General features: G+C 55.4%; 2 protein-coding genes across 2 annotated transcripts in view; both read right to left on the reverse strand.

Annotated features, from left to right (window-relative positions):
- Positions 1 to 7,540, reverse strand: part of RAVER1 (ribonucleoprotein, PTB-binding 1) — a 22,093-nt gene extending 14,553 nt beyond the window's left edge. Inside the window, exons 1-3 of the mRNA XM_011994406.1 lie at positions 7,197 to 7,540; positions 4,670 to 4,736; positions 2,831 to 3,300 (exon numbers count right to left, since the gene is read on the reverse strand). Coding sequence (XP_011849796.1) covers positions 2,831 to 3,300; positions 4,670 to 4,736; positions 7,197 to 7,466 — 807 coding nt within the window. The 5' untranslated portion in view covers positions 7,467 to 7,540. The remainder of the gene's footprint in view (positions 1 to 2,830; positions 3,301 to 4,669; positions 4,737 to 7,196) is intronic.
- A 143-nt stretch (positions 7,541 to 7,683) lies between these two features.
- ICAM3 (intercellular adhesion molecule 3) overlaps positions 7,684 to 10,944 on the reverse strand; it is a 9,229-nt gene continuing 5,968 nt past the window's right edge. The window contains exons 3-7 of the mRNA XM_011994392.1: positions 9,576 to 9,881; positions 8,975 to 9,262; positions 8,438 to 8,692; positions 8,070 to 8,318; positions 7,684 to 7,967 (exon numbers count right to left, since the gene is read on the reverse strand). Coding sequence (XP_011849782.1) covers positions 7,765 to 7,967; positions 8,070 to 8,318; positions 8,438 to 8,692; positions 8,975 to 9,262; positions 9,576 to 9,881 — 1,301 coding nt within the window. The 3' untranslated portion in view covers positions 7,684 to 7,764. The remainder of the gene's footprint in view (positions 7,968 to 8,069; positions 8,319 to 8,437; positions 8,693 to 8,974; positions 9,263 to 9,575; positions 9,882 to 10,944) is intronic.

The raw sequence follows: 10,944 nt of genomic DNA on the forward strand, positions 1-10,944 counted from the left end.
AAAAAAAAAAAAAAAAAAAATTTAGTGAATGTTCCAGTGGAGAAATGAATGGGCAGCTGTTCACAATAACCTGATCATGAAGCACTGACAACCCCATTTTGAGATGGGGAAACAGGCTAGAAGAGTACCTGTAGCTGGTCATGACCCTGTGACTTTTGATCTCCACATAAGAAGGTAAGGCCAGGCCAGCACAGTGGTTCATGCCTGTAATCTCAGCACTTTGGGAGGCCGAGGTGAGCGGATCACTTGAGGTTAGGGATTCGAGACCAGCCTGGCTAACATGGCGAAACCCCATCTCTACTAAAAATACAAAAATTGGGTGTGGTGGCGGGCGCCTGTAATCCCAGCTACTCGGGAGGCTGAGGCTGGAGAATCACTTGAACCCGGGAGGCGGAGGATGCAGTGAGCCAAGATTGCGCCACTGTACTCCAGACTGGGTGACAGAGTGAGATTCTGTCTTAAAAAAATAAAAATAAAAAATTTAAAAAAAGGTGAGGCCGTTGTGCTAACTCATCTTCTGTCCTGAGCCCGCACAGGTGGCCTGGTATGTAGCAGGTGTCCAAGAGAAGGCGGCAGAATGAATGAATGAATGAATGATGAGTAAACAGAGAGGGGATTCCCATGGCTCATGGATACTCAGCTTTTTGTTTGTTTGTTTCTTTGAGATAGAGTGTCGCTCTGTCGCCCAGGCTGGAGTGCAGTGGGACGATCTCCACTCACCGCAACCTCAGCCTCCCAGGTTCAAGCAATTCTCCTGTCTCAGCTTCTCAAGTAGCTGAGATTACAGGCACACACCGCCATGCCTGGCTACTTTTTTTTTTGTTGCATTTTTAGTAGAGATGGGGTTTCTCCATGTTGGTCAGGCTGGTCTCAAACTGCTGACCTTAGGTGATCCGTCTCAGCCTCCCAAAGCTTTATAAGCGTGAGCCACTGCGCGTGGCCTGTTTTTTTGTTTTTTTGAGATGGAGTGTTGCTCCGTCACCCAGGCTGGAGTGCAGTGGCGCGATCTCGGCTCACTGCAAACTCTGCCTCCCAGGTACAAGCGATTCTCCTGCCTCAGCCTCCTGAGTAGCTGGAATTACAGCCCTGTGCCACTACACCTGGCTAATTTTTTTTGTATTTTTAGTAGAGACAGGGTTTCACCATGTTGGCCAGGCTGGTCTTGAACTCTTGACCTCAAGTGATCCACCTGCCTTGGCCTGTCAAAGTGCTGGGATTACATGCATGAGCCATCTCACCCAGCCTGTTTCTTGTTTTAAATATAGAGATGGTGTCCCACTATCTCACCCAGGCTCGTCTTGAACTCCTGGTCTCGAGTGATCCTCCTGCCTCTGCCTCCCAACTGACACCTAGTTTAAATGGGGCACCAATACCCCACTTACACGAGAGGGACCCACTCAAAGCCACAGAGCTGGGGGTCTGAGCCCAGGACTCTTTTTTTTTTTTTTTTTTGAGATGGGGGTCTAGCTCCATTACCCAGGCTGTAGTGTCATTGTGCTGTGGTGCGATCAAGGCTCACTGCAGCCTCAGACTCCCAGGATCAAGCGATCCTGCCACCTCAGCCTCCTGAGTAGCTGGGACTACAGGCACACCATCATACCTGTCTAATTTTTGTATAGAGAGGATTTCACCATATTGCCTAGGCTGGTCTCAAACTCCTAGGCTCAAGGGATCCGCCCACCTCAGCCTCCCAAAGTGTTGGGGTTACGGGTGTGAGTCACTGCGTCTGGCCAGGCCTACCCCTTCTAAGCCTCTGCACTGGCCTCCTCTCAGTGGTCCAAGCTCCGGAGCTAGGCTGTGGTATTCTGATCTCAGCTCTGCCAGACCCTGGCTGTTTAACTCTGGGCAAGTTATTTGACCCCTGTGTGCCTTGGTATCCTCACCTGAAAATGGGAGTGATACCTGTCTCTCAGGGTTGCTACAGGATGAAGCAACTAAAGGTTACGTACTCAGAGTCCACAGTGAGTGCTGGAGGAATGTTCCCTTCAGGATCTCTGGGGATCAAGACCTTCTGGGGGCTCTTAGAGAGTGAGTCTGGCCTATTCTCGCCCCACTGCACCTGTCACAGGGCGAGGCACATACACAGAAGTGCCTGGCACATGTGGTCTGAATGAACAAGGGGCTGTTTTGCCAACCCATTGTGCAAGTAGAGTCCCTGCTTACGGAGGAGGGAAACTGTAGATCAGAGAGCCAGTGACTGGCCCGAGCTCGAGGGTGGGGCTGGGATCTAGCGAAGCCTCAGTCTCTGACCTCAAGGTTCAAATAGACTGTGGGCTCCTCTGCAGCCTCCTCAATGCCTGGCCAGGGTCTGGGACCCCATGGGAGGTTTGATGAAGGTACCAGCGAATGAGGAGGTGAGTGGTGAGCAAGCCTCGAGATCCAGTTACAAGAGTGGCCTCACCTGCATCTGACAGAGCGACAGTGAGGCCTGAAGTTGCACAGGGATTCAAATCCTCTGGCCGGGCGCGGTGGCTCACGCCTGTAATCCTAACATGTTGGGAGGCCAGTGTGGGTAGATCATCTGAAGCCAGGAGTTCAAGATCAGCCTGGCCAACATGGCAAAACCCCACCTCTACTAAAAATATAAAAACTATCCAGGCATGGTAGCGGGGCACCTATAATCCCAGCTACTCTGGAGGTTAAGGCAGGAGAATCGCTTGAACCCAGGAGGCGGAGGTTGCAGTGAACTGAGACTGCATCACTGCACTCCAGCATGGTTGACAAAGCGATACTCTGTCTCAAAAAAAAAAGAAAAGGCAGATGACTCCAAAGACTCCCTCAGGTGCTCCGGGCCTGGCACCTGCTCCCCAGTGCTCTCCGCAGGGCTCACCTGGCAGAAGGTGGGGCTGTGGACAGCTGACAGCGCCCGGCACAGAGCGTCCACATCGTTGAAGCCAGGTGGTAGGCGGTCCACACAGAGGCAGCGGGAGTGAAGAAGGGCAGGCGTCAGTTGCCCAGCATCCGTCCAGTGCACGTAGAGGGTGCGCGGTCCCAGTGGCTTGCCCAGCAGGTCCGACTTGGCACGGGCAGCCGAGTCCTTCTTCATGTACTCGGCAAAGCCATACCCCTTGGAGTGGCCAGTGCGCTCACTGTAGACCAGGAAGCAGCGCTCCAGGCTGCCGAAGGGCCGCACCAACTCCTCGAACTGCTGCTGTGTGAGGCTGGGGGGCAGGTTGGCCACGCACAGCAGGGCATCCGTGGGCTGCAGCTGCACCGACAGCTCGCGCTCCCGTAAGCAGCTCTGGTGGAAAGCGTTGATTGCGGCCTCGGCCTGCTCCCCATTCAGCAGAGTCACGAAGGCTGCGGTCGGAAGAGGGCAGTGCGAGGTCAGCCGGGCCCCGAGGGCCTGCCCCTCCACCCTGCCACCCTGCAAAGCAGGTGGGACCTCAGAATGCTGGGCATTTCAGGTGCCTGCCGATCTGAACAGTTGCCAGCCTTGGCGACTCACACAGGCGAGCGCGCCTGCCATTGACTCCAGGCTCCACGAAGCCCACTCCCTCTCCCAGCCCTGCGTCCACCCGCACCCATAGCAGCGCCCACCAACTGTGGACCTGGCTCTGTCCTAAGAACGCCGTGGGTCACTCTGATGATACCAAGGGCAGTGGTTAAGCCCATGCTCACTGGGGCCCAGATTTAAGCCCCAAGCCCCAGGTGGCTTTGGGGGTATCAGTTTCCTCATCTGTCAAATGGTTATAACTTAATCATCACAACCAACATTTTGCCAGTGAGGAAACGGGCCCAGAGCAGCACCCCTGTGCCCAAGTAGGGGAGCCTGGACTTGAACCCAGGCAGCTGGACTCCAGAGCCCCACTCTACACTGCCCACCCCTGCCACCTTTCCAGGCCACCAGTGCCCTGAACCCTGCTGCCACATGCTGCCCCAGATTTGCAATCCACCCAGAGGTCACAGGAAGCTTTGTTCAAAATGATAACCAGATCACGCCACATCCATCTGGTGGCTTCTAGCTGCAGGGTGCAGTGCAGCCTGCGTGGGCTCGCCAACCTCCCCTCCCATCTCACTACTGCTATCCGACCACACCAGGCACGCTCCAGAGGGGCCTTCACAGCTGCTGTTCCCTGAGCGTGGAACACTGAGCCCCACCTCCTCACCTGGCTAACCTGGACCCACCCAGGTAGAAACCCTGTCTCTACTAAAAATACAAAAATTAGCCGGGTGTGGTGGCACATGTCTATAATCCCAGCTACTTGGGAGGCTGAGGCAGAGGAATGGGCTGAACCCAGGAGGCAGAGGTTGCAGCGAGCCAAGATCACACCACTGCACTCCAGCCTGGCGACAGAGCAAGACTCCATCTCAACAAAGAACAAAAACCAAAACAAAACAAAAACACACAAGCATGGGTGACTGGCTGGGTAAGGAAGAGGCAAGAGGGGTAGGAAGAGAATGAACCCATGGCCAAACGTTGTCAAGAATTAGCTCAATGCCAAGCGAGTGGAATAGGAAGAGAATCAGCCCAATGCCCAGTGTTCTTCAAGGAGAACATGAAGGCTGTCCCAAGATGACAGGATGACAGGCAGATTGGGGCAACCTGCCATTTTGGCCTGGGGGGCAATACTGGGCCTGAAGTTCAGACAGCAGACAGTGAGCCAGGGCCCTCCCATCTTCAGGGACGGTCATTCCCTGTCCTGGCCCACCCCATGGCCCCACAAACCTGTCCCTTTGTATTTGTCCACAAAACAGTATTTGAGCTCATAGTCACTGAGCAGGTCATGTACTTCCTGTGGAGATACAAGACAAAAGACAGGGAGTTACTGGAGATGGAAGGGGACAACCTGGTGCCGCCCTCATAGCTGCCACCAGCTATGAAGGCAGGTCAATTACCACCCCCCATTTTACCAATGAGGAAACTGAGGCTTGATGCAGTAATTTGGCCAAGGTCATTCTGCTCATACCTGGCAGAGCTGGGATTCAGAACCTGGCTGCAGACTGTGCTATTACCCAGGCAACATGCTCTTAAAGGGTATACCTTTAGCTGGCTGGGTGGGGTGGCTCATGCTTATAATCCCAGCACTTTGGGAGGCCGAGGCGGGTGAATCACCTGAGGTCAGGAGTTCGAGACCAGCCTGGCCAACATGGTGAAACCTTGTCTCTACTAAAAATACAAAAATTAGCCAGGAGTGGCTACTGGTGGCACCACTGGTTATAGGTGGCGCCACTGGTTATAGGTGGCGCACACCTATAATCCTAGCTACTCGGGAGGCTAAGGTAGGAGAATTGCTTGAACCCAGAAGGCAGAGGTTGCAGTGTGCCATTACACTCCAGCCTGGGCGACAAAGGGAGACACTGTCTCAAAAAAAAAAAAAAAAAAAAGCCGGACTCACGCCTGTAATTCCAGCACTTTGGAGGCCGAGGCAGGCGGATCATGAGATCAAGAGATCGAGACCATCCTGGCCAACAAGGTGAAACCCCGTCTCTACTAAAAATACAAAACAACAGCTAGATGTAGTGGAGTGCGCCTGTCGTCCTAGCTACTTGGAAGACTGAGGCAGGACAATCGCTTGAACCTGGGAGGTGAAGGTTGTAGTGAGCAGAGATCAAGCCACTGCACTCTAGCCTGGTTACAGAGTGAGACTCCATCTTAAAAAAAAAAAAAAAACAAGGAGTATGCCTTTAGGGAAGATTTAACCTCCATGAACCTCCTTTTGCAAGATTCACTGTTTCTAACAACTCTGTAAGTGAAGTATTAACAAACTCATGTTGTACACGAGAAAACCTAGGCTAGGAGAAGTGAAGAGATCAGCTGGAGGCCATTCAGTTGGGCAGTGCGGCCACCCACGGGTACCTGACTGGGAAGCCCATCTACTAGTAAGCCCCACATTCTGTGGGTTCACATGCCTCCCAATTTCCTCCTCCTGATAAGGCTGCCCTCTTGCAAGCCAGCTCATTTATTTTCTTTTTTTTTAGACACAGGGTCTTGTTCTGTCACCTAGGCTAGAGTGCAATAGCACGATCATAGCTCACTGCAGCCTCAACCTCCTAGGCTCAAGTGATCCTCCCACCACAGCCTCCTGAGTAGCTGGGACTACAGGCACGCACCACCATGCCTAATTATTTAAAATTTTTTGTAGAGATGGGGGTTTCACTATGCTGCCTAGGTTAGTCTTGAACCCTTGGGCTCAAGACAGCCTCTTGCCTCAGCCTCTCAAAGTGCTGGGATTAAAGGGATGAGCCACCGTGCCCAGCCTCAAGTCAGCTTTGAAGGCAAAGTGCTGGGTCCTGCTGGGGCCAGATACACTATGCATCTTGCAGGATAAACAATGTGTTTCCTGCTTAGAGACTGCAGACACTGAGAGGAAGACCCAGAAACAAATCTGACCATTCTTAATGATGCCTGCCCCGATCTGTCCCCAAATTCAGCCCCTCCCAACATCCCTGGGGTCCCACTAGCCAGGTGCCCACCCATGGGCAGGGAGAGCCAGTGGCAGGTGTGCTGGTGGGCCAGAGAGCAGGGATTCTCAGCAGAAGGAAGCGAGAACCTGTTTCACCGCCATAGGGCAGGGCAGTAGAGATGCCATTTCCCCGGGTCCAAAGAGCATTGGGAAGTGCTGCCCCATGCTGGCCCCATGAGAAGGGCACTCCTAGCAGGAAGATTAGCCACGAGGGGATCCATAGAACACAGGCCCCGCTTCCTTCCTGTAGGTCTGTAGGCTGGTGGCAGGAGACCCCATTTTCCCAAATTAATCCTGAGGTTTTGGGGGCTGAGACCCAGGGGCTGCTGTTACTTCCGGATTTATCTCTGAGAGCAGTGAATAAACGCGTGAGACGGAGGGGCATACTCTCCGCAGTCCTGAAACTTCTGGATTTGAGGTCCCGCCACCCTGTGGTAGAGTGGGTGGAGAAAAGCATCATCCAAGCAGGGGGCAACTGGTGGTCCAATGTACCAGCCCATTCACAATTCCCCAACAGGACCAAAGCTGTCCGCCCCCTTCCATCACTTGCTGTCGACCAAGCCTGTGGTCGCCCCTAGCAACGCCCTCCCTCACTTCACAGCCGGTTTCCCCTTTCATCACCGCCCCCCCACATCCCGCTCTTGGTCTCTCTCGATCCCGCGTGGATCCGGTGCTTGGACGCCCCCGCCAACGACCCCCGCGCACCTCAGCGTTGGTGTCGCCCGGTTCCCCCCGCGCACGCGCACCGTGGTATTTCCCGCCACGCTCCTACACCGCCCCCCCCCATACCTGGTTGGTCACGTCCCCCGGGAGGCCCCGGATCAGTATCTTGCGGCGGTTACGGAACTGGCGCTCGGTGTGTTCCAGGCGTTTCCGGATCTCTTCTGGATCTAGAGGCGGAAGCTCTTCTTCCGGCGCCCGGCGCTCCGCGGCATCGCCGGCTTCGACCTCGGCCCCAGACTTCGGGCTCAGCGGGGGCCGGTGAGTAACGGACACGTCCGCCGCCATCTTGGGAAACCCGGCGCCTTCTGGGACCAGCGAGCCGGGGCGGAGCGGCATAGAGCGGCAACGAGGGCGCGCCCGTCGATTGGCTGAGAGAAGCCCCACCTCGTTCCCTCCCCCCTTAACCCATTGGCTAAGCCCCAGCCCGCCTCCCAAGAGTTCAAGGTGCGTCTGCGCGCCACAGACCCCGCCTCCTTCCGTCGCAGCGACACTACTCAGTGGATGTGCACCTGGGTAGGAGAGCCTTGCAGCGCGGGTGGAATCAAACCACAGATTAGGGAGTTTGAAGGCTTTATTGGTGCAGAATCTGAGGGCACAGCCAAGCCCCTGCCAACTTTGACCCCGGATCCCAGCGTCACTCAGCTCTGGACGGTTCTTCCCCCATTGCCTCTGTCGGCTGCATAGACGTGAGGGGCAGAGAGGTGCTCCCCTGCCTAACATGGTACCTGCCGCTCCGTTTATGCTCCCTGAAGACGTACATTAAGGCCACTACGACAGTCACCACGCCCAGGGTCACTAACACCGCCAAGAAGACAGGGACAAAGTGGGACTTCGGAGCTGTGCAGAGAAAGCGCTCAGTCAATATGCGTCCCCCCTGTCTCCAACCCCCCCACCCCCCGCAGCTTGCCAGTCCAGGCCCGCGGCCCAGTGTTAGCTCACCCTCAATATCCATGACCACGACCAGGGTGTATTTGCCTCGTGAGCTGGACGCTTGGCATTGATAAGTGCCATTATGTGTTACATTGACGAAGAACGGGATCCCCACCGGCACCTCCCGGTTGGAGCCTTCCTTCAAACACCGCAGCTGGGGGTACGGGTTGCCCCTGGCTTGGCACTGCAGGATGTGTCTCGTTTTGTCTTTCCACTTCAAGTGCTGGGGGCATGTGGCTCGGTCAATTTTGGGACCATCTGTGGAACCACCATGTGTGATCAGACACCCAACACACCCGAGGCACGGTGATGCAGAGGAGCGTCTAATCTTTCCAGGGCAGGGGTGAAGGGATTAAAGGTCAGGGTGACCGACTCACACAGGACACGCAGCTGGACGCTACTGTTCCTACACAAGAACTCGCCGTCCACCTCGAGAGTGGCACTGCAGAAGAAGTTGCGTCCGTCGTCACTCTCGGTAGCATTTAACTGAAGTTGAGCTGGCTGCCCCGGGGCCGCGGCTGGAACTCCGTCCAGCGTGACCTGGACTCGAGCCCCAGCCATGCAGCTTACGGTCACTGTGGACCCCTCGGGGGCGCTGGGCTCGCTCAGGTTCAGAATGGGTCCTAGGAAGCCTAAAGGCGGGGCATTGCCCAGGAGCTTAATGAACAAGACCTTCCTGCAGGTCAAGCCGTTCCCTCCGCCCTCCCCTTTCGTCTCGGGATATCCGGGCCACGCTTTTGGCGTTCAAGCCTCGCCCTCTTTCTGGGCTTTGTCCAACTTCGGGCACTCAGGCCCAGCCCACGTTGCAACTACTATTGGGGCAAGTCAGGCCCCACCTTTTCGGCTAGTCTCCGCCCCCTCTGCCACGCCCCCAGACTGCTGAGGCCGCGCCCCCTTCCCATGCCTCCTCTTACTAAAGACCGTCAAGTTCTCCCGGGCCTCCAGTCTCTCGCCCCCTAGGATCACGTTGCAGACGATTTCCCGCGCACCCTCCTGATCTGCGCGCGCTGTGGCTGTGGCTGTGGCCGTTAGCATGTCCCCGTGGTTCATGACTGTCGCATTCAGCATCTGGTCCCCCAGCGCCAGGTAGACCTGGGCCTCTGAGGCTGGAAAAAGCCCGTCTAGAGTGCAGGTCACCGGCCACGACTTTTCCACCTCCAAGAACCGGGGGGCCACGAGGCGCGGGGGGGTCACCGGCAGGGCTGGGGAGAAAGGTGGGCATGAGCACAACCCCCAGGACTGTGCCTTCCTCAGGACACCTTCATCCCCCCCATCAGGAATTCTTGCCGACTGCGTCACCCTTCTTCCCAGGACACACACGGCCATGAAAACGGCCTTCTCCAAAGATCCCACGGCTTGGGCCTCCCTTCTGGGGCCACCCTGCCCAGTGGCCTGGGGCTTTACTTCCCAGAAGCCTGTGAGGTCCGGGGCACCCCACTCTCATGAGCCCCAAGGCCAGGGCACCCTCTACCCTGACTCAGCTCATCACCCACCGTCTGAAGCCCCTTCTCTCACCAAAGGTTCGGAGTTGGCGGGGGGCTGAGGTGTTCCAGAAGAGTTCCAGCCCCTGGGGCTTCATGTCCAGTTCTGTGCGGCATGAGAAATGGGCTCCGTGGTCCTCTCTGCTGGTCAGCACAGTGGTATTGACCTCTGCTGGCTCCCCCACTGCTGGCTGCCGGCTCAGCTCCTCCTCCCGGCGGAGCAGCACCACCATGAGGCTGGTCCGGGGCGACCCACCTTCCACTTGGCAGCGCAGGGTCAAGTTCTGGCCCACCGGCTGCCAAAGAGGCAGGGGTGCCAGCTCCACGCGCTCCGGGAGGCCTGAGAGAGGAAGGGAGGATGGCACTTAGCGGGTCTTGCAACCCCACCCACCCACCCCAGGGACTGGGGAGGAGACAGGGCGGTCCTGCGGAAAACTGTGAGCTTTGAGTTAATAAACTTAGAGGGCTTAGAACTGGGCCAAAGCGTTTGCTATTATCATTAGTGCAGTGATTATCATTTCCTATGTTGTCAGACACCTTGCGAGGCGCTAAACAAAATTTTCTGTTCTCCAGGATGGCACAATAAAAAAAAATTAATAAAGAGGAAGGAAGGGATGAACGTTTATGACTATTTGACATTAATATTACAAATTCCTGTTTATGGCCAGGCGCTGTGGCCCACGCCTATAATCCCAGAGCTTTGGGAGGCTGAGATGGGTGGATCATGAGATCAGGAGTTCGAGATCAGCCTGGCCAACATGGTGAAACGCTGTCTCTACTAAAAATACAAAAATTAGCTGGGTGTGGTGGTGTGCGCCTGTAATCCCAGCTACTTGGGAGGCTGAGGCAGGAGAATCGCTTGAACCTGGGAGGCAGAAGTGGCAGTGAGCCGAGATCACACCATGGCACTCCAGCGACAAGACTCTGTCTCAAAAAAAAAGAAAAGAAGAGAAGAATAGAGAAGATTTCACTAGGTTGTTGTGTGCATGAAGGTGGATGACCTCTTGAAGGTCTAAGGAAAGATACTAAGGAAAGATATCAATAAGCAGTAACTATTTTTTTTTCCCCGAGATGGAGTCTTGCTCTGTTGCCCAGGCTGAAGTGCAGTGGTGTGATCTTGGCTCACTGCAACTTCCGCCACCCGGGTTCACGCGATTCTCCTGTCTCAGCCTCCCGAGTAGCTGGGGCTACAGGAGTATGCCACCATGCCAGGCTAATTTTTTTGTATTTTTAGTAGAGACGGAGTTTCGCCATATTGCCTAGGTTGCTCTTGAACTCCTGAGCTCAGGTGATCTGCCCGCCTTGGCCTCCCAAAGTGCTGGAATTACAGGCGTGAGCCACCGTTCCCGGCCCTTTCTCTCTCTCTTTCTTTTTCTTTTTTTTTTTTTTTTCTCTTTTTCTTT

The sequence above is a fragment of the Mandrillus leucophaeus genome, unplaced genomic scaffold, assembly GCF_000951045.1.
Source record: "Mandrillus leucophaeus isolate KB7577 unplaced genomic scaffold, Mleu.le_1.0 Scaffold112, whole genome shotgun sequence".
Classification (NCBI taxonomy): domain Eukaryota; kingdom Metazoa; phylum Chordata; class Mammalia; order Primates; family Cercopithecidae; genus Mandrillus; species Mandrillus leucophaeus.